Below are 22,961 nucleotides of genomic sequence, written 5' to 3' on the forward strand. Positions count from 1 at the left end.
TGAGGGGTGATGGGTACAGGGCTGACGATGTGGATCAGGAGGGTAAAGGGACTTACTGCCGTGTTCCAGGTTCCTTCCATGGCTAGGATGACACACACCGTAACCAACAGCTACTCAGAGTAGAAAGAGATGATTGATTGGCTTAGGACTTGAGGTCACAATCTACCATTAAAGGAAGTTGAGGCAGGATCCCAAGGCAGGAGGAGCTTGAAGGATGATCATGGAAGAACACTTTGCTCTCTGCTTCTCTTTCTCTGTCTCTCTCACAGCTCAGGCGCACTGCATAGGGATTGGTGCCGCCCACAGTGGGCTGCATCCTCCCCCGTCAATGGACGCTCAGAACAGTTTCTTCACAGGCATGGCTGCAGGTCAACCTGCTCTGGGAGTCTCCTCCTTGGAGGAGTCTAGGTTATATCAAGTGGAGAGCTGAAGCTGTCATAGCCTGATGGTGTGGATTTGATTCCCGGGCTCCACAGTAGAAGAGAACAGACTCCCAAAAGTTGTCCTCTGACCTTTACATGTGTGCTGGGACACACATGTACCCATACCCACCCACACACAACACACACACACACACACACAAATAATAAGTTTAAAGATAAAAGGGAAGAGGCTGGGAGAGACAGGCTAGGGACAGATAGAATGGATGTGGGCAAAGCTCTGGGGTGTCCTTGAGTGAGTCACCTCTTAGAAATGGACTGTACAATTTCTGTCACCCATGGCAGCAGGACCTTGGAACAAGGGCAAAGCAATGTGACTGCTTTTGAACCTAGGCTGGGTGGAGACCACAATGACCTCTGACAGACTTGAGGGTGTCACTTCATGACCACATACACGTTGACACCACACACACACACACACACACTGTGATGTTTGCTACCTCCACATGCTTTCTTCTGAGTAAAAGTCTGAGAGGCTGGCCGACTTGTACCATGAGAGGAAGCTTTGTCTGAGCTAGAAGCTGAGTGCAGCTCAGTGGTCAAGGACAGAAATAACCTCCAGAGCTCTCTCTCTCTCTCTCTTCCCAAAGCCTTTAGTAGCTTCCTCAGGAGCACATCACAGGCATGTAGGGCCTTAGGCTGAGCTACAGCGACTGTAGCTTCGATGTCTAGCCCTTGGTGCGGGCCCATTGTCTATGCCTGGTGGTGCCGTGTCTGACCCTGGCAAACTGGCTGTTGTACCCACAGAAAATCTGCCGTCTGGAGCCTGAGGGCTGCGTGAAGGTGGAACTGGTCCTGCGGGCAGCAGAGGCCCTCCTGGCAAGTTGCCAGGAGGGCCAGAAACCGGAGATCCTGGCCCGCCTGAGGGACATCAAGTCTCAGTGGGAGGAGACGGTCACCTACATGACTCACTGCCACAGGTGGGGACAATCAGGGGACCTCATCCTCAGATGCTGGTGATTCTCTTTGCCTATCGCCATACTGTCTTGGGGAATCCCTGTCTGAGTGACTCTTCTGCAGACTCAGGGGTCCTGGGGACAGCAGGCCCTCTTTGGACTCAGGGCAGTACCTCTTTCTAACAACAGACATAATGGTGACAGATGGTGGACACTGGAAACTCAGTTTGTTGCACCAGCAGTCCTAACAGGCTCCTGGATGTGTCTCCTTTGTGAAGGCAGACATAAGCAGGCCTGGCCCTGACCAGGGACATGGCTCTGTGGGTAAAGTGCTTGCTGTGCAGGTGTGAGGTCCTGAGTTCGGATCCCCAGAGCTCTTGTAAATCTGAGCACGGTGGTCCATGATGGAACAGAGCTTTCTGCCTTCCAAACCCTTCCATCCAACACCACAGACAAATGTCTTGATGCCAGCTGCCAAAAGAGAGCCATCTCCGCATTAGAGAGGCGGAAACTAAGGTGGATGAAGGCACAGGGCTCCCCTCCCCTGAGAATTGACACAGGTCCTTCATCCCCTATCCCTACCTGGTGGCCACTAATTGGTCCACAGACCGTTTTTTTCCTGCCTAACATCAGGCAAAGTCCCAGGGGCAATCTTCTCCCATTGCTCCCAGGTAGCATATTCTAAGGGCCTGGGGCCACCGTGGGTAGAGTGAAGGGTTTGTGTACTGGTAGTGGAAGTTCCGAGCCAGAATCTGGGGTGCTGGTGGCCCTGGGCCACCTGGACTTCATCTCTCTAGCAGGAGGCTGAGGGTATACATGGAATCTGGGCTTGGCCTCATCTTGGGAGATTACTCACAGGACACGAGGTCTCATGGGAAGGGAAGTCTAGAATCTGGAGTGTGACCAGCACAGAGAAGGCATCCTCCTGTCCCCAGAACAAAACTCCTAGAATGGCTGGAGGTGGGGGGCGGGGTCGGTGACGGGAGCCAGCTGACAGGCCTCTCAGACCCACCACCTCTGTCCCACAGTCGCATCGAGTGGGTGTGGCTGCACTGGAGTGAGTACCTGCTGGCCCAGGATGAGTTTTACCGCTGGTTCCAGAAGATGGTGGTCACGCTGGAACCCCCTGTGGAGCTGCAGCTGGGCCTGAAGGAGAAGCAATGGCAGCTGAGCCACGCCCAGGTGCTGCTGCACAATGTGGACAATCAGGCCGTGCTCCTGGACAGGCTGCTGGAGGAGGCGGGCTCCCTGTTCAGCAGGATCGGGGACCCCAGCGTGGATGAAGATGCTCAGAAGAGGATGAAGGCTGAGTACGATGCCGTGAAGGCCAGAGCCCAGGTCAGTCGGTGGTGGGTGGCTCCATCACCCAAACACCTACTCACCCCATCCGCCCCTGCAGCCCTCTGTGGCTCGATCGCGGTCAGCCCATCCACCACCCACTTTCCACGCAACCTCCTGGCCCGCCTGCTCCCTTCCCCAAGGCATTAGCCAGCCTCCCTCTGCCCACCTGTCCCTCAGTCTACACACTCTACCTCTCCAATCCACCCGGTCACTCATTCATCAGTCTAGCCCGCCCCTCCCCGCCAGCTAGTCTATTTATCCCTACTCACCCACCCAGCCATCCTCTCGAGCGCTAATCATTTCCATCTGCTTTCTTGCCCACCACCCACTCACTGTCTAACACCCATCTTCACCCTCGTCCGTCCAGCACCGGCTAACCCATCCACCAGCCTTCTGCCCCCTGCCCATAAGCCCGAGTTGCTCAGAGCTTTGCACACACGTGCACGCTTAATACGTGTGCGCAAACCGACGGACTGTGCTGTTCATGTCCTGGCGGCTTTCCTTCATCCTCTGTCCGTCTCCATCCCACCTCCCTGTTTTTTCTTCTTAGTTTCTCTCCTTCGTTCCTTAAGCCCATCTTCTGCTGCTCTTTCCTTACCTCATCCTTCTGCCCATTCCCCTACCCCACCCCCACCCCCATCCTGCCTGTGCATTTGTGACGGTTCGTTCAATCACTGTGTTAAATGATTGCTTTTTAGAAGTTCTGATTTTCCTTATAGGTCTTTAGTATGTCCACCCGTTCCTTTGCTTTTAACAAATGTCCCTCGCCTGCAGCGGGGTTTTGTTCTTACTTGTTATTAAACATACATGTCTAAAAGCAGGGGCAGCAGGGGCGGCCACTCAGTGTCACCGTGCCTCGTGCATGGGTGGGCTGCTGCCCTGCGACTCCGCCCAGCTCATCCCATCCGGGCATGGTGTGCGTCTCCATGGCTGAGCCTGCCCCTAGTGCCTGTGTTTGCTTCAGCCTGGCGCCCCACCCCGGGGACTGCCCTTTGTGCTCCCTGCTTCTCCGTCCCTCGGCTAGCTTGAGGGTTCCTGAAGTGAGTGTGCTTGTTTTGGAGCCGGGGTTTCACTGTGTGATGACTGGCCTGGAACTCACTATGTATGTCAGGCCCGTCCTTCACACACAGGGATCCCCCTGCCTCTGCCTCCTGAGTGCTGGAATTCAAGGTGTGCATCACCACACCCAGATATGTATCTATCAATCTATCATCTATCTATCATCTATGTATGTATCTGTGCATGTCTCAATCTATGTATCTATGCACCTACTATATGTCTATGTATCTATGTATTTATGTGTCTATGTATGTCTCTATGTATTTATGTATGTATGTACATCTATCTATCTATCTATCTATCTATCTATCTATCTATCTCCATATCTATCTATCTATCTATCTCCATATCTATCTATCTATCTATCTATCTATCTATCTATCTATCTCCATATCTATCTATCTATCTATCTATCTATCTACCTTACATAACTGCCCCTTCCGATACTGTGTTTCTGGGAGTGTGTTCGCCCTCCCACTGTGATGAGGACTAGAGTCAGCTCTCCCAGGGTTGTCCCCCTGCAGGATTTCTGTTCCTTCTGACCATGAAAGCCATCATTCCTCCTACAATCTGAAGGCACAGACCCAGACCCAGCACCCAAGACCCAGAAGTGCTGTATGCTTCAGGCTGGTGGTCACAGTGTTCTACTTCTGCAGCAAAGTGTCTCTTTCTGTAGTGTGCTGTGGTCTGCAGTCCCAAAGGATTGTCTCTCTTTCCCATATTCCTGTTGGTGATGTGGGAGGGAGTTCACTTATTTAATTGTCCTCAGTGATGATGGTCTTAGGCGGCCCCTGTGAAAGGGTCATTCAATCCTCCAAAGGGATTATGACCTACTGTTCTGGATGATTTCCGAGGTAGACTTGGATCCTGGAGTTGTCACCATGCCTGAGCCCATCAGTAGGGAGAGAGGGTGTGGTTGCTTCTGTGTGTCATTGTGGTCTTTTCCCTACTTTGTGGTTCTTCTTTCTTCATCCTCCTCCACCCTCTGACACCAGATAGGAGAGATAAAAGGATGGAAGGCTAAGGGGGCCTTATCATTAGATTACTTCTTACTAACGGGGTGTCCAGTTCCTTGGGGCAAGTTTTGTCTTTGCTGTCAGAATATCTAATTATTTCTTCTTCTTCTTCTTCTCCTTCTCCTTCTCTTCCTCCTCCTTCTCCTTTTGTTTTTTTGTTTTGTTTTGTTTTTGTTTTTTTGAGACAGGGTTTCTCTGTGCAGCCCTGGCTGTCCTGGAACTCACTTTGTAGACCAGGCTGGCCTCGAACTCAGAAATCCACCTGCCTCTGCCTTCCAAGTGCTGGGATTAAAGGTGTGTGCCACTACTGCCCGGCCAAAGATTTATTTATTTATTTATTTATTTATTTATTTATTTATTTATTTATTTAATGTATGTACACTGTAGACCAACCAGAAGAGGGCATCAGATCCTATGACAGATGGTTGTGAGCCACCATGTGGTTGCTGGGATTTGAACTCAGGACTTTCGGAAGAGCAGTCAGTGCTCTTATCTGCTGAGTCATCTCTCCAGCCCTCTTCTCCTTCTCCTTCTCCTCCTCCTCCTTCCTTCTTCCTTCTCCTTTTCCTTCTCCTCCTTCTCCTTCTTCTAGTGACTACTTAACAAGCCTCAACAACAGTACCAACAACCCCTTAGCATTCAGGGCCTTAGCATTATATACCCTCTGAAAAGTCTCCAGAATTCCAAACATCACTCAACTGCAGAAACTATCTGCAGCTGGTAAAATCACACCCCTGCTGGAGCACGAGGCAAATTACAGTCAACTGCTGTGGGCAATCTGAAACAGCCCCATATCCCACACCTGGGAATAAGACAATTGCACATTCCTATTTCTGTGTTGTTTTAAAGAAACCAAAATTGTCACTACACAGCAGCACAGAGAGGGCATTCGGGGCTCCTGGTGGAGGGAGGGTTTTCCATTAGCTGGGTGTGTGGTCACTAGGACTCCATGATAGGACCAGCAAGGCTGGTGGGGAGGAGCTATGGAACCCAACATGGAAGAAAGGTGGGGGAACTAAGAGGACGTGGAAGAGGGGGACTAAGTCCTGCAGAAGTGGATTGTTTTCACCTTCCGCTGCTGGCTGAAACATGGGAACCCTTGATTTTCTCTGCGGGTCTGAGACCCCAGAGGGCTTAGAGGGACTGTTTAGGAGGGGACTGGCCAGCTAGTTTGGAAAAAAACAGAAGTGGCTTGGCCCATGCGACATCACGCTCGTGTGTGTGTGTGTGTGTGTGTGTGTGTGTGTGTGCGTGCCCAAAAAGGACATTGGATTTCATGAAGCTGGAATTATAGGCAGTTGTGAGCTGCCTAACATGGGGTCCTTTGTAAGACTAGCATGCACTCTGAACTACTGAGCCGCTTCTCCAAGCCTTCTCTCCTACCCTGTGCTTCTCCATTGTCAGGTTTGGTAGTAAGCAAACAGTTATCTACTTAGCTACCTCTACACACGCACACGCGCGCACACACACACACACACATCTGTTTTTATAGATGTCAGGCAGGTGAGGCAATGATACAGGTGGGGACAGATGCACCCCCTCTGGCTTCTGGGACCACCCTGAAGAAGCTTCTAGGTCCAGTGTAGAGGTGCTCCTGTCCTCCAGTGCATCAGAAGGAAAGTGCAGGCAGGCCAGCTGATGTATTCCTTGTTTGATTTGAAATGATCGCTTCCGAATGAGCAGCAAACAGCAACATCCGCCCTCCTCCGCAGAAAAGGCTTGCCTGGCATCAGGCCTAGACTTTCCGCAGCCCTTCGTTGGGGACATAAATCCAAGCCACCCTGTTAATTGCTTGGGTTTTGACTTTGCGGACAACTCTGCCTGCTGCAGATGGTTTAATTGTTTGGTTTAATGAGAAGGCGGAGCCCTCATCCGCCCCCTTGCTCTCTCTCCGTCACTCTCCCTCTGGCTGGGCTCCTGGCTGTTGTGCCTGGGACTCCACTGATCTGGATTCCGGCCAGCCGCCACTCCTTGCTATCGCCTGCTCCTCATCATGGGGATTTTTGTTTACTCTGGACTTTTCTGGGTGCCAGCACCTCATCACCCACACAGGCAGAGCTACCCACCCACCATTCAGTCCTGAGAGGAGGTCCCCCCATCACCGTCACCATCACCATCACCGTCACCATCACCATCACCGTCACCGGCACCATCACAGTCAGGCTCAGCCTGTGAGGACCCTGGCAAACCCTCTGAGTCTCATCCATCCATGAGCCTTTCCTGGGATTGGAGGGAACTGTGTGTGCAAACCATACCACAGGAAATGGGAACCACTGAAGGAATGGAAGAGACCCCCAACAACTTTCTGGAGGTCGAGGACTGATCTGTGAAGGGCGTTGTCCCTGCCAAGGCTCTACTTTGGGAGGTAGCCAGTTTCATCTCTTTCCCAAGTGACCTGGTCCTAAGCCTTGGCTATCCCATCTCTAAAATGGGGAGATTTTCTTGGGCTTGCTGTTATTGCAGAGGTTTAATGAGCTGGTATTGTGTAGTTTTGATGAACGGTGTCTCAAAGGAGGAGAACCGTGCACAGACCGATGGAGAAGGCTTCAACTCCACCTGTCTGCCCTCCTCAATGGAAGGCTTGTGACTCAGCTTCCCACAAGGTCAGGGCCTTCCTAGACACGGCCTGTTCCCCAGGGAGGAGCTGCGGTCATCAGTCTCTGGCTGCTGCACTGGCCTCTCCTGTGGCTGCTTGGCGTTGGGCTAAGAACAGGGTTTAGGTGTTTAAATGGGCAGGGAAAATCTCAAAGCTAACTATTTTATTACATACAGAAGTTACACGGAATTCAAGCTTTAGGATCTGCAACGAAAGGTTTAATGGGAACAGGGCCGTCCTCTCTGCGCCGTCCGGCTGCTTACCTGACCCAGTGCATGTAGCTTCCGAGTGGTCGAGTAATGGCAGTAGAAGCCCATGATGGGCAAAGCCAAAAGCATTTGTCTTGATAGAAACAGTTTGGGGTCCCCAGCTTATGGGTCCCCCCTCATCCCTATGCAGGGATGGAGAATGTAGTCACGTGCTTGCTGTCTGGATCTCAGCTTGGTCCCCACGAGAGTACTAGCTCCAGCACGTGCCTTCTCAGGAGGGCGTGTTCTGTGAGTAATGGCTGACAGATTGCTTATGGCTTATCGATGCCATGAGCCACTCACAAGGTACGCACCGGAAGAGTCCCCTGTCCTTTTCCTCGACTTTCTCTGCAAACTCCCTCTGTCCTACCTTGGCCCTCTTCTGCCATGCTACAAGCTCTGACCAAAAGCATTTCTTCTTCGGGGAGGAAAGCGTTTATTTGGCTTCCTCCTCCACATCAGTGTCCATGGGAAGTCAGGGCGGGAACTGAAGCAGAGGCTGCAGATGATGCTGCTATCATTTTACTCTGGCTTCCGCTCTAGGTCATGCTCAGTTACTTTTCTTATACAGCCTAGAATCCCCACACCTCTGGCTGTCCTAGCTGGGTGACTTTGGGCATGTCACTTCACTGCTCTGAGACCTTATCTGTCAGGTTGGGCTAAAAATGAGAGATCCCTGTGGGTGGGTTTACAGAGTGTGCATGTAACCTTCTTAGCAGTGCCACAGTAGGGTGTGAGTGAGGGCGAGGGCGAGGGCTCAGAGGGACAGTGGCCTCTGGTCCTTATCGTTGTTCATGCTGTTCCCAGACCCTGTCGAGTGGCAGTCCTCAGACACAGCAGGAAAGAATGCAGCTGTGGGGTTGACCAGGTCAGGTGCTCACATGTGTGGGACGTCAGCGTCTGGTTCTGACTCCAGCATCCGTACAGATTCCCTCACACTCCTTGCCAAGCGCATTGGGCTCCTAAGCAGACCAGGGACCCTCACAGCAGGAAATCCCCCCCTCCAGCACAGGGTGGACCTCCTGGCCCAGGTGACCCAGGACCACGAGCAGTACCGGGAGGACGTGAATGAGTTCCAGCTGTGGCTGAAGGCGGTGGTGGAGAAGGTGCACAGCTGTCTGGGGCGGAACTGCAAGCTGGCCACAGAGCTTCGTCTCTCTGCGCTGCAGGTATACCCCTGGGACCCTGCTGAGGGAACCTTCACATTGTCACAAGTGGGAATAATATAGGTTGTCACACCAGACACAGACACCTGCAGCACACACTCCTGGGAAGAGAATCAGAGGATCTAGTACAAAACATTTGGGGTGATCGCTGACGGATGGGAGAGATCAGACCTGTAGGATCCCAGTAGCCTGGTCTAGATGCATGGGTCTCAGATGTGGGGTGCATGGCATGTCAGGAAATGTTTTTATTCATTACAAGTCTGAGCGGGTGCTGCTCCTGCTTCCTGGACAATGGAGGCTGGGGATGTGATGACAGACGCTATGGTGGCCAGGGCAGCTCTACAGTGGACAGTCATCCCATTCAGGGGGAAGAGCTGTGGGTGGGCACCAGCTGTGGGCAGGAGAAGCGGCTTCAGGCTGCCTTTCACACCACATGGCCTTGGGGGAGTGTCTAGATCCTGCACCTTGTGGGTGTATGCAAGGGTTTTGGCACCAGATGTGTGCAAGGTGGGAGTGCAGTAAAGAAACTGCAGCCATGGCTTCTCTGTGGTGTGATTAAGGGGAAAGCTTTTATTGAGAGAGAAAAAGCATCCAGAGGCATCTGGAAGAATCCAGAACAGAGAGAGAAAGAAGCAGACTGAACATGGCCAGCTGACTGGACATCACCAGGGCTGTTTGCACGGGAGGGGAGAAGAGCAGGTGATCAGGAACGGAGGACAGTGAGACTAGCCTGGCTTTCAGGAGGATGTGGTCCAGGGTGAGCTGTCTTTGGATATTTGCACCGCCTGTTGGAGTCTGGGGACGTGGAGTTTTCTTTGGACCAGACCTGCTGGTTATCTGGTTATCGCCAGCAATCCAAGAGCCACTTCTCAGCTCTTCCTGCCTGCAGGGTGTCTGTTAATTTATATTTAAATCCACTTGCCTTTGAAAAAGCTGATGACTATTATTTCCGAAAGAAAACTACTTGAGTCAGGTGGGAGTTTCCGGCCAGGCAGCCCAAAGCTTGGGAGTTTAAGGCACTGGAATGATTGAAACGTTGGGACCAGCTTGGGAAAGATAAATATAAATATTTATGTATGATGTCTATAATCATATCCTGTCACAGAAAAGGGAAAGAAAGGAAGACTTGAACCACTGTTGTAAAGGGGGAAGCCAGCACTATTAGTAATAAATATAAAATCATACAAACCAGGCATAGTTATATATACCTGGGGTATACTCTGAGGATCAGAAGTTTAAGGCTATCCTAGGCAATATGTTGTGGCCAACCTGAACTATATAAGCCACACATAACATTCTTCACATACTGAAACAGATGTAGCAAAAAAAATAGACATATATCTAAAATCTAAGTTGGTGTCCGCACTCAGAGTGAGGCTTGGGGCCTTGTGGATCCATGGCACATATTACTGATGGCTTCAAGCTGATTTGTTTTAAAGAAACAGATGCCAGACAGTGTTGAAGACGGGGTAACAGAGATGTCCCCTACAAGCACTCAGTGGCTTGGAGGAGACAGGGGGGACATTCCCATTTCACAAGTCCTTGTTACCTAGGGAAGACGTTACCCCAGGGATGGTCCCCAGGTCTGCCGTGTGAGCACAGCTAACCTTTGCTCTCCTCTGTCTCCCCATCATCACCCTCGCCAGGACATCGCCAAGGATTTCCCTAGGGGTGAGGAGTCTTTGAACAGATTGGAGGAGCAGGCTGTGGGTGTCATCCGGAACACCTCGCCTCTGGGCGCAGAGAAGATCTCGGGGGAGCTGCAGGAGATGCGGGATGTTCTGGAGAAGCTGAGAGTCCTCTGGAAAGAGGAGGAAGAGAGGCTGCGGGGCCTGCTCCAGTCCAAGGGGGCCTGTAAGCAGCAGGTCCAGCAGCTGGAGGCGGAACTCGGAGAGTTCCATGAAGTTCTTCAGAGGCTGGCCCAGGAGGGCTTGGAGCCCGCGGTGAAGACAGCCACAGAGGATGAGCTGGTGACCCACTGGAGGCTGTTCTCGGTAAGCACAGGCGTGTGCTGAGCCTCGGGTTGCTGGAGTTACTCTGTGGCGTAGAATCGCAGTCACAGAGATGCCTTACACCTCTCTGGTATGCTTGATTCTTTTTCACCTCAGATCCCTGCAAGGGTCATAGAGAAAGCAGGTGTTTCTTCCCATTTTACAGAAGAAGAAACCGAGGCCCGAAATATATTTTTTTCCTCTTGCAATCCCTAAAGGCACATAGTAAGTCACTGACTAATTAAGACCCTAGGAACGAAGGACATCCAGACATGAATTGAAACCCTTTCCTTCCTCAGCAGTGGGATGAGGATGGACGTTCTGGCTAGGGAGTGGTGAGGTTAGAGGCAGTGGAGAGATAGTAAGAAAAAAAACACAGAGGAGGAGAAGTCTTAAGTCACCTTCATGTTACTGTAACAAAACAGCTGCAGCAACCAATTTATGAAGAGGAAAGGTTTGTGTGCCACATGTTCTGGAGGTGCCATTTGAGATCCAGGGGCTGCATTTCTTTGGGCCTCAGGCAGGGACAACGTGTCATGGTGACAGTCTCTGGCACATCATACATATATTCACCTCATAAGCCAGAAAGTGGGGGCCAGTCAGGAAGACAAGACAAGCCAGCCCTATGAACTCCTTCAATGGCATAGTTCCAATGACCTAAGGACCTCCCCCTGGGCTCCTCCCCCTGGGCTCCTCCCCCTGGGCTCCTCCCCCTGGGCTCCTCCCCTGGTCCTCCTAAAAGCTCACAGAGCGGCATTCTCCACCATCCCAAGCACAGTAGGAGGCCTGACTTGCAGACAGTTTTTAGATAAAGATTCTCAACCATACCCCCACCCCACCCCCTTACTGTTAATATCAGGATTCTGTCAGTGGTAGAACTTGTCTAGCTTACATGAAGTTCCAGTTTCCTTCCTGCACCTCAAATAGTGGGGAAGCCATTAAAGGAAATATCTAAAAAAAAAAAAAAAAAAAAAAAAAAAAGCATTTTCTGGGTCCCCACCTCTGGATCTCTGGATTTCTCATTTGCTCCACCATGGAGCTAAGGCTTTCTCTCCATCCTTTATGCATTTTCAAGCATTTTACCCCAGCAGGTCAGGTCACACTGTATCTTTCTGCAGAAGGGACGGTGCATCCTCAAGGGCCACCTGTTTGAGTCCGAGCATGACGTGGTGGTTGAGCGTGGCGCGGTGGTTGAGCGTGACGCGGTGGTTGAGCGTGGCGTGGTGGTTGAGCGTGGCGTGGTGGTTGAGCATGGCGCGGTGGTTGAGTGTGACGTGGTGGTTGAGCATGGCGCGGTGGTTGAGCGTGGCGCGGTGGTTGAGCGTGGCGTGGTGGTTGAGCGTGGCGTGGTGGTTGAGCGTGGCGTGGTGGTTGAGCATGGAGATGGTGGGAGCAGACTGTATGGTTTCAGACAGGTTCCCCTCCTTTACTCTGGACAGCCTTGGGGGAATGGTTTAACTTCAGGAGTATGTGAATTGGGAATATTGACAGGAAGACCAGGGCAAGTGCTTACCACCTAAAAATGTAGGTGCTTAAAAAGTACTGGCTTTTCACCTGGGTCTGGCTTGCTAACCAATGGGCCACGTTCCTAAATCCTTTCTGTTGAAGCTTTGTTCTTAGTTGTCTTTTATGCCAGTGCTGGGGACTGAACCTAGGTCGGCCTCCCAGGGCCAGAGGGGAAAGGCTGCAGTCAGTGGGAGCAGCTGGAGTGGAATGAAGCTAATGCTTGTCACGGTGTCACTATGAGGAAGATGACACCGAGTCCAGCCAGGCAGCTACAGGGTCAGTTGAGCTCCAGGTTGGGGAGTAGGGGCGGAGCCTAAGGGTAAGACCCACCCCCACCCCAGTCTTTGCATTTGGTGACAGGTGAGACCCCCTAGTCCATGCCTTTGGTGACAAGGTCCTCCAGCCTGCCTAGTCATTGGCCTCTGCTCAGCCCTGTACACACACCATGATCCCCGTAAGGAGCCTCACTAATGTCATCTTGCAGGGGACTCGGGCTGCACTGGCTTCAGAGGAACCCCGTGTAGACCGGTTACAAACTCAGCTGAAGAAACTTGTCACCCTCCCGGACCTGCAGTCACTCTCTGACAGCGTGGTAGCCGCCATTCAGGAATACCAGAGGTACGTACCCAGGGAGGCCAAAGTCAGGCAGGACTGAGGGTGGGTGGGACCCAGGGTGCTGGATACTTGGTACCCTGCGCGTGCGTATGTGTGGGTGGGGTGGGGTGGGCTGTCTGTCTGGGGACGGCAAGTGTCTACTCAGCGGAGACTCTAGCCTCTTGTCAGTGTTAGATTTGGCTCCAGAGAGAGCTTTTGCCTTTTCCGGCTTGGAGGCTCGTTCGCCCACCTCTGCTGGGTCTGTGCATGGCTGAGCATTGGGAGAGCTTCGCCATGCACTGTCAGAAGGGAGGGTTGCCACAAGTGAGCACCAGCCCCCTGCCTCTGGCCACGCTGAGACTTAAGCATTAGAGCGGATCTTCAGCGCAGCCTCTGCTTCTCTGTGCCACGGGCACAGTTGGGCTCAGCAACACAGAACAATGACCCCCCCCTCTATAGAAGTGAGCACTGTACATTTGGGGTGCCCACCTATTTTTGCTAAGGAGGCACCCTAAAAACAGTCCATGTATCCCAGTAGCATCTCTTTAGTACATCTTATATCCCTGCCTGATGATGGGGGGATTTCTTCAGAGTGGACACCTGACCGTGTCTCACCCTTTTTTCACTGGGGGTGGGGAGGATGACCACAGGCTAGCTCATTCTACAGCACTTTCTTCCAGGATGTCCTCAGGCTCCATGTAGCTCTGGGTCCCAGACTAACGTTCTCATTGTTTATTTTAAAGATTTATTTATTATTATTATATGTAAGTACACTGTAGCTGCCTTCAGACACACCAGAAGAGGGCGCCAGATCTCATTATGGATGGTTGTGAGTCACCATGTGGATGCTGGGATTCGAACTCAGGACCTTCGGAAGAGCAGTCAGTGCTCTTAACCACTGAGCCGTCTCTCCAGCCCCTCATTGTTTATTTTAGCCCCTCATTGTTTATTTTAGATGATCTTTTAACACATGGACTAATCTCTTGTTTGAGTCTAAGTGGGAAGGGCAGTCTTCCAGCTTCCTGTTACTAGAAGAAGCCACCAGGGGATGACTATTTCTGGGAGCAGCGTGAAGGATGTCTGGATTAGGAAGGTTTCTGGGAGTGTTCTATTACTCATTCTCTAGATGAGGAAAGGGGGACTGGACAGCATCAAGCCACAGAAGGCGCTGCTGCTCTAGACGCCCACCCTTTCAGACGCTGCAGACTCATTTCCTCGAGGGCTCACACGCCCAAGGGAGCCCAGGGTCTGTCCTCAGGGAGACCCCAGGCGTGAGTGCTTCTCAGTCCGTTCTGCCTCAGGGCTTACACATCCCCACTTAATTCCTAAGCGTGTGCCCATACACACTGGTGGCAGCCCATGTGTCAGGAGGACAACCCCTGCCCTGGCAGCCTGGGCGGAGGCCTTAGCCCTGGACTAACCTCTCCTGCTCTCTCCTCTCTGGATCTGGGCCCTGTGCTGCCCTGGCACAGTATGAAGGGGAAGAATGCCAGGCTCCACAATGCCACCAGGGCAGAGCTGTGGCAGCGTTTCCAGCGTCCCCTCAATGACCTGCAGCTGTGGAAGGCCCTGGCCCAGCGGCTCCTGGACATCACCGCCAGCCTGCCTGACCTGGCCTCCGTTCACACCTTTCTACCCCAGATCGAGGTAACCAGACTGTGTGGGGCTGGGGAGGCACTGGCCCAGTGTGTGGAATCTCAGCTACTCTCCCAGGGACAAACCTATTCCTGGGTCCTTGAGATACCCGGGCCAGCCAAGTACCAAGTACACAGGAAGGATGGCCACTTGTTCTCAGGGACAAAAGTCACCCTTAGTCCTCAGGTAGAGGCAAAGCCTGGTGCGACTTTCATGGATCTCCTATATAGAATTTTGTCTCCCTTGAGGCCCCCACTATAGGTAAAATAATAATGGTTCTACAAGAAAACAGTGTAGCAAGCCATTGTCTTCACTGTGTCTGCTGTGACAGCCTGGTCTGTGGGACCTTCAAATACAGAGTTCATCAGGCCAGAGTTATGGCTCAACAGTGTCATCTGGAGCCCAGACTCTCCTAGCTCCAAGCCAAGGCTCTTTCTGGCCCCCCACCTAGCTGACAAAGTATTTGTTACAATACTTTGTAGCATAAGGTACTTGTTCTTGGTGGGAACTGCACCAACATTCTGAGAGCTTCCTCCATCACCTCTTTGCTGCCTGTTAGGAGGTAAAGCCTTTCTGGAAACCTTTTATCTCATTGGTCAGGTAGGTCATGTGACTATCCTTTACCGGTGCCTGGCTGAAGGTGACGTTGACATGGTTGCTGTATCAGTGACACTAATAATGCTAAGCCTTCCGTTAGGCGTTTGGCTTCCAAAACAAATGTTAGCTGTTTGGGGAAGGAGGAATATTAAGAGGAACATTTGGTGGCATCTGTCATGAAGTCCCTCAACACTGGGGTTTTCATCAGCTGATAAAACCTGCATGTCACCGCTGAGCCCTCTGCCCAGGGATGCTGACACACACAGAGCAAAGAGGGAGGCACGGACATGTGCTGGGTGTCAGCCTCATCTGATAGTTTTGGTTCTGATTATAAAAACAAATCTATATTACCCAGAGACTAAAGATTCCAGGAGAATTAAACAAAAACCACCCACCATCCCACAAGGCACAGGGCTGCCATCAACACTTCAGACCAGTTTAGCCCTCACCCTTGCTGGTCTCCCGCGTGCTGCTGGGAGAATCTTTCACCAGGTTTAACACTATCCCCTAGAGCACACTGCTCAGCCTGCAGCCTGGGGCTTGCTCGTGTGAGCCCCAGGTTGGTGCTGGGAATCGTCGTCCTTGGTCACACTTCTGCATTATTCACCGGACACAGAGCTCTATGGTGTGGCTAGTCCTGTTAGCTAGCCCGCTTTAGGGATCCCCTGCCACCTCTGCCTCTACAAACTAAAATTATAGCTGGCCCACCACACCCACCCAGCATCTGTTCAACTTTCTTAGGATTCAAACTCAGGTCCCTCAGGCTTGTTCAGAAAACACTGAAGTGTTGAGCCATCTCCCCCCAACTTTAATCTCTCCCTAATTATCTCTTGTATCTAGGTTTTTTTGAGACAGGGTCTCCCTTTGTCGGCCTTGCTAGTCTAGAACTCCCTATGTAGATCAGGCTAGCCATGAACTCACCGGAGATCCACTTGTCTCGTTATTGGCGGGAACTGCCCAGGAGTGCCCAAGAGCTGTGTTTTCAGGATGTCAGAAGGTCGGTTGGTGATGGAGGGTCACTGTGTACAGGCATAGAGGATCAAGGTGGCGAGGTGTGAAGGGTCACCTCAGGGGCACGCTGGCTTGGAAGCAATAGGCAGGCAGGAGCTGTGGTCCAGGTGAGAGAGACTGAGCATATGCCACAGCCGCTGGTGGTGATGATGGCCAGACATGGGTTTCCGAGAGACAGGAAAAGGGATGGATTATTACTTGGTAATGAGATGCATGGGGGATGGGCAGGTGGAAAAAACAAAAACAAAACAAAAACCCCATGGATGGTAAAATTCAGGGCCTCCCAATGCACTCCTGCAAGTCGGCTTCCTCTGTGCCAGTCCTCAGATGCCTGCAGAGTCACCGCTCCTGTGCAGCAGCGGCAGGAAAGGGTGTGCCCCTGCCTGTCTGAGGTGCACGGATGCTCTGTCTCCCACAGGCAGCCCTCACGGAAAGCTCCCGTCTGAAAGAGCAGCTGGCCATGCTGCAGCTGAAGACGGACCTGCTGGGTAGCATCTTCGGCCAGGAGAGAGCAGCCACCCTCCTGGAGCAGGTGACAAGTTCTGTGAGGGACAGAGACCTGCTGCATAACAGCCTTCTTCAGCGGAAGAGCAAACTTCAGGTGAGCAGCAGCAGCCTCGCCCCAGCCTGGCCATGGGTGGGGCTGGCTCCTGCGGCTCTGGATGTGCGCCCCCGTTTCCCACAATCTCAGGCTCTCGACTATGGACAGGGCATGACTCTCACATGAACCCTCTAACCAACTCCCTAGTTACCTGTCTGCTGCTGGTCTTTGTCTTAAACCACACTGTCTCCCGCAGAGCAAAGATGGACAAGCAAAAATGGGGGCTGGGGGGTGAGGTACTTCAGCCAATGAAGGTGCTTGCTGCCCAGCCTCGACCTGATTACAATCCCCAGGGCCCACATGCTGGGAGGAGAGAACCGACTCCTACAAGATGTCCTCTGACCTCTACCAGAATGCTCGTGCACACACGCGTGCGCGCTCACACACACTCACACACACACACACACACACACACCCATAGTCACACAATAAACATAATAAGTCACTATTAAAAATGCTTCTTAGCCGGGCAGTGGTGGTGCACTCGGGAGGCAGAGGCAGGCAGAGTTCTGAGTTCGAGGCCAGCCTGGTCTACAGAGTGAGTTCCAAGACAGCCAGGGCTACACAGAGAAACCCTGTCTTGAAAAACAAACCAAAATAAAAAAGCTGGGCGGTGGTGGCGCATGTCTTTAATCCCAGCACTTGGGAGGCAGAGGCAGGCAGATTTCTGAGTTCAAGGCCAGCGTGGTCTACAGAGTGAGTTCCAAGACAGCCAGGGCTATACAGAGAAACCCTGTTTTGAAAACAAAACAAAACAGAACAACAACAACAAAAACAAAAAAAAAACAAAACAAAAAAAAAGAAAAGAAAAACCAAACCAAATCAAACAAAACAAATCAAAAAACACAAACCAACAAACATTCGCTAACTTTAATTCACCCCAACCCCAGGAATAAGTGTTATTAATGGCATGCTTCTGGCTGCACTCAATCAAAGCCAACAGCCTGGCACTCTGCGGGCAGCCAATTCTGGCTGCCAACTGTTTGCTGAGTGGCCAGTAATGATGATGATGATGGCTATGGTCCATGGCGTCCACGGCGTCGGCCCTGGGCCAGCCACCTGCTGATCTGTGCGCGGCTGCCGCTCTGGGGGAGGTGCTGCCGCATGCCCTGTTTTACAGGTGAGGAGAGTGAGTCAGGATCTCCTGGCACCGGCTCAGGGCTCAGGCTACATCTGAGCAATCCAGCAACCTCACCTCATCAGCGGGCAGGGCCAGGGTTGCAGGAGCTGGGGGAGCCAGACAGAAAGAAAGACAAGTCTTCACATTCAAACCATGGAGGCAGCTGCTGGAGACAGGCGCCCGCCCACCCGCCCGCCGGAGATGTCCACAGAGGGGTCCCAGCAAAGAGACCAGTGGTCCTCAACCTTCCCGATGCTGCGACCTTTTAATGCAGTTCCTCATGTTGTGATGACTCCCCCCCCCCGCCCCCGACCATAACATTATTTTTGTTGAAGAGGGAAGACCCACACTGAATGGCCCCACCCACCCCACGGGCTGGAGTCCCAAACCGAATAATTGTAATTTTGCCCCTGTTGTGAATAGTAATGTAAACATCTGTGTTTTCCGATGGTCTTAGGTGACCCCCGTGAAAGGGTCATTCAGCCCCACCCTCCACAGGGCTTGTAACCCACAGGTTGAGACTCTTTGGTCCTGCTGCTGTTGCAGCAGGATTCTATATAGGATTCTATGTAGGGTTCAGTCAGTGAAGGGACCAGTGTCTGTAGGGCAGTTGGCTCAATTCTGTCTCTATAGCAGCGAATAGAGAGGAAATGAGTAGGAGATGTGTTCTAAAAAAAAAAAAAAATCATATTTATAAATAAGCTTCTGGTGAGAGATTTGGTATAACAGGAGGGGCTGCCTGCAGGGACCATGGCTAAAGTGTGATAAGGGAACTCAGGATTGGCCCACCAGGGAGGGCTTCCTGGAGGAGATGGTTCAGGAGTTCTTATAAAGAGAGCGGCCCAGCCCACTCACAAGGGACTATGAAAGAAGCTCTTCATTTATGGTTCAATCTGCAGGGCCTGCTCGTTCAGCACAAGGACTTTGGGGTGGCTTTTGACCCCCTACACCGGAAGCTCCTAGACCTCCAAGCCAGGATCCAAGCAGAGAAAGGACTTCAGCGGGACCTTCCCAGAAAGCAGGTCCAACTCCTAAGGTTGCAGGTGAGGAATGGCTGGTACCTGGTGCTCTGGTGTCGGCTCGGTAGTGCCCCCTTCTGGCGTTTTGTGTCCATTGCTGCAGGGATGGCTTGGGTCTCAGTGGAATCTCTCTCTGCTTACTCAATTGGCAGCCCTGGTCTAGGGTGGGACTGTTCACACACACACACACACACACACATACACACACACACGCACACATACACCCTTACCCCACCCCACCCCCGAACTGCTGAGTCTTGAGTCTAACACAGCAAGAAGCAGTTCTTTGGGCTCTGAAGTCTGAAGAGGGGTCAGGAAGCAGAGAACAGTAAATACGGGTTCTCAGTTCTCCTTTCTCCTCTGATTCCTTTTGGGGCGGTGCCATCCATAGTTGATGCGTTTCTTCCCTCCTTAGCTGATCGTATTTGGAAACTCCCTCATAGACACAGCAGAGGTGTCTCCTAGATGATAAAAATCTAGTCAGGTAGGCAGTGGAGATTAACGGTCATAGGAACTGTTCTTGGTGAGTCTGGAGGCTTTCGGTTGAATAAACCAATTTTGAGATTAGGAAGATACGGTTTACATCACGTGTGGACTGCATACAGGCGGGTCCCTGGCAATCACTGGCCAGCAGGAGAGCTTTTCTGGCTTTTATCGTGCACATGACACGATGTTTATTGTTTTAAACCCAAACACGGTTCGTGTATAAGCTGACAGCATTCTCTGGAAAACATTAAGCGTGGTACATCTGAGTCTTTAGTACTGAAGTAGGTATAATTCTGCATAACAACCAATAGTCAGCAAGCGAGGGTCCAGACGTTGAGTTTCTTTCCCAAGATGCTGTCTGGGATCTTTCCTATAGTTTATTTTTGTAGTGCCCCAGGATATTTGCGTCTGAATTTTTAAAGTTTCATTTGCCCTGAAAAAGACTCTATTGGACCACCCAAGTGGAACAGCCATTGATAGAGGGGACGCGCTATCCTGGGAACCGAACTCAGCTCCTGCCCTTCTGGGCCCCCAGGGTGTCTTCTGGATGGGGGGGACCCAGCTCACTTGTTTTTCTATCTCAGGGGCTGCAGGAGGAAGGCCTGGATCTGGGGACACAGATCGAGGCTGTGAGGCCTCTTGCCCATGGGAACTCTAAGCACCAGCACAAAGTAGACCAGATCTCCTCTGACCAGCAAGCCCTGCAGAGGTCCCTGGAGGTAAGGGGCCAGTGACGCGCCTGAGCAGTGAGAGCCAGGTCGCAGACATCTACAATCCTGGGTCCTCTATCTTTCCAACCTCTCTTTCTCCTCCTCATGCTCATTCCTGTGACTTCTGACTGCTGGGCAGTTCCCGGATGCCGGCTGCTGCTCTGTCTCCCGCGGTGGAGGCAGCCATGCACCGACAGACAAGGGCTCTGCTTTCCTGGGGGTCGGGTGGGTGAATCAGCAAGTGAGAGGGTGAAACCAGGGTTTTACTTTGTGATGAGGGCAACAGATGGAGAACAGAAATGGTGGCCTTGTCCCAACACCTTGGTGGGTACACAGTTCTTAAGTGCCTCAGCCCTGGCGGCTTCAGAGCCTTGTCTGCAGCGCCCCCTAGTGGCCACGTGAGCACTTTCTGGTGCACAGGCTGGTTGCTCCCCCTGCAGCTGCATGTTCAGACTTCTTGACTGTGGACTGAGACAAGTAGAAATGCAGGCTCCCCACACACCCTGATCTAGACAGGCCTGGGTCTGCCTTTGAATTAAGCCTCATGGAGTTCAAGCTAATCCCTGGCAGCACAGATCAAGAAAAAAAAATCAACACTAGGCTAACTTCTAGTCCACCTGCCCCTGAACACTATTTCCATTGGAAATATCTTCTTTACCATCCACAAGCTAATAGGGGGACACATCACTCTCACAGGCAATTTAGAAATGTCTAGATTAGAAAGAAATTATTTAAAAAAAACACTTATCTTTTTTTAAAGATTTATTTGTTTTTATTTATATGAGTACACTGCAGCTGTCTTTAGACAAACCAGAAGAGTCCATCAGATTCCACTAAGGATGGTTCTGAGCCACCGTGTGGTTGCTAGGAATTGAACTCAGGACCCCTGGAAGAGCAGTCAGTGCTCTTAACCACTGAGCCATCTCTCCAGCCCAAAAAGAAATCCTTAAAGAGACATTGTAATCAAGTTATAGGTAAATGCCACGCCCTGGTCATAAGGAGGGAACAGGGCCACTAATGTCACATCATTCAGTATGACCAGCAATACCTCTTTGGTGAAGATAAAACCTTCACCAAACAGAAGCAAAGTCCTTTGCGTTTAGGATGGGTGTGTTCACGGAGAAGCCAGCGCCTTGTTAGAGCTTCAAAGACCTCCTTGCACCTGTGTGTAGAGTTAGAACCCAGTCCCAGGGCACGTGAGGCACAAAGGGCATGGGACAAGTCTGTCTCCTTCCCTCCACGTGGTGGGAGCACCTATCACACTTGCATCGTGTTTTAGTCAGGGTTTTACTGCTGTGAACAGACACCATGACCAAGGCAACTCCTATACGGAGAACGTTTCATTGGGGCTGGTTTACAGGTTCAGAGGTTCAGTCCATTATCATCAAGGTGAGAGCATGGCAGCATCCAGGCAGGCATGGTACTGTAGGGGCTGGTTCTACGTCTTCAACTAAAGAAAGCCAAGAGCAGACTGTTTTCAGGCAGCTAGGATGGGGGGGGTCTTAAAAGCCCACACCCACACTGACACACCTACTCCAACAGGGCCACACCTACTCCATCAAGCTGCACCTCCCAATGGTGCCACTCCCTGGACCAAGCATACTCAAACCTTGAAACATTGTTACTTTTGGCCCCTGCACCAGGCTTGGCCCAAACCACTTTTCCAGGAGTTTCCAGGAAATGTGGCGCCATACATAAGGCCCGTGGCACAGATAGCCCTGCCCCTAAGTGGCACCTTGCGTCCTGTTTAATTCACCAATTCCATTCAGAATACACCATCTGTGGCCCCGTGGGTAAAGAAGGGGAACAGGGAGATAGGACACTGTTCCCACCTTCTGGAAGGCCTTAGAGGCCACAAACGTGGGTTCCAAAAACTATATCCAAATGATGAGCTAAGCCAACCATTAGAGGACACTGTTACCGAGTGTCATCAGAGGTCACAAGATGGTGACTTCCCATCCTGCTTCCATAGAGGGAAACTGTCCTTCTTCATTCAGACATTCAGAGCTTGTCAAGTCCAGTGACTTTAAATTCACCCTTCACTCATAGCTGGGTCACCTTCTTGTCCTGTCAAGTATCTGACAAAGACAGCATGAGAAAGGAGGGGGTTGCTTTGGTCCACAGGTCCAGGGTGTAGTCCCATGATGGCTGGAGCTTGAAGCAGCCAGTCTCACTGTGGCTTTAGTCAGAAAGTATTAAGTGAGAAACTCTGGAGTCCTAGGCAGCCCAGGCTGGCCTTGAACTCACAGAGGTCCAACTGCTTCTAGTTTTCATGAAGTCTTGAACCCTGGCCCACAGAGTGGTGCAGCCCACATTATGGTGGGATTTCTTACCTCAGCTAATGAACCTAGGCAGTCATTCAGAGACACACCCAGAGGCTTGTTTCTCTGGTCAAGTTGACAAGCAAGATTAACTGTTACATATCCATAGGGAGCATGCCCCTGTCTCAGAGCCCACAGGTCCTTATGGCAGGACACTGTTGTGGATAGTTAACTCCTGTCGGTACCCTGACCCTGGTACTGGAGGCGCAGAAAAGCAGGGTTTAGAAAATGAGCTTATCTTTGACGGAGTTATTGAAGGCAGGTGCAGAATGTGGGATGCTGAACTCTTAACTGTATCTAATTACAACTCTGACTTTATGGACTTTTCAAACCCCTTGGCAGGGGCCTGGCATCCCTATCTCTGAGGCCAGTGGTTTTGTTTTGATTTTTTTTTATATAAGGAGATAGAGTCTTTGGGAGCCCAGCATAGAGGCATGAGACCTTCAGGGTAATGAAGGCCACAGGCTGGAGTCTAAATGGCACTGGTGGGCTGGGAGGGGGGGTAGAGAGGCGAAGCCAAGGAGCCCAGAGCATGGAAAATGGCTGCTGACAGTGCCAGCCTTCTTGGTGACAGAGAAGGGAAGGGCTGGCGATTCAGACTTCTGAGA

At 51.6% G+C, this 22,961-nt stretch overlaps 1 protein-coding gene across 2 annotated transcripts in view; it reads left to right on the forward strand.

Moving 5' to 3' along the window:
• Syne3 (spectrin repeat containing nuclear envelope family member 3) overlaps positions 1-22,961 on the forward strand; it is an 89,085-nt gene that overhangs the window by 41,689 nt on the left and 24,435 nt on the right. The window contains exons 3-11 of one of the 2 annotated variants that reach the window (XM_052185142.1): positions 1,188-1,360; positions 2,365-2,674; positions 8,604-8,765; positions 10,409-10,756; positions 12,744-12,877; positions 14,326-14,500; positions 16,515-16,697; positions 18,717-18,860; positions 19,907-20,041. In XM_052185142.1, coding sequence (XP_052041102.1) covers positions 1,188-1,360; positions 2,365-2,674; positions 8,604-8,765; positions 10,409-10,756; positions 12,744-12,877; positions 14,326-14,500; positions 16,515-16,697; positions 18,717-18,860; positions 19,907-20,041 — 1,764 coding nt within the window. The remainder of the gene's footprint in view (positions 1-1,187; positions 1,361-2,364; positions 2,675-8,603; positions 8,766-10,408; positions 10,757-12,743; positions 12,878-14,325; positions 14,501-16,514; positions 16,698-18,716; positions 18,861-19,906; positions 20,042-22,961) is intronic. The other variant, XM_052185143.1, reaches the window with a different exon arrangement.

This window comes from Apodemus sylvaticus, chromosome 6 (genome assembly GCF_947179515.1).
Source record: "Apodemus sylvaticus chromosome 6, mApoSyl1.1, whole genome shotgun sequence".
Lineage (NCBI taxonomy): Eukaryota > Metazoa > Chordata > Mammalia > Rodentia > Muridae > Apodemus > Apodemus sylvaticus.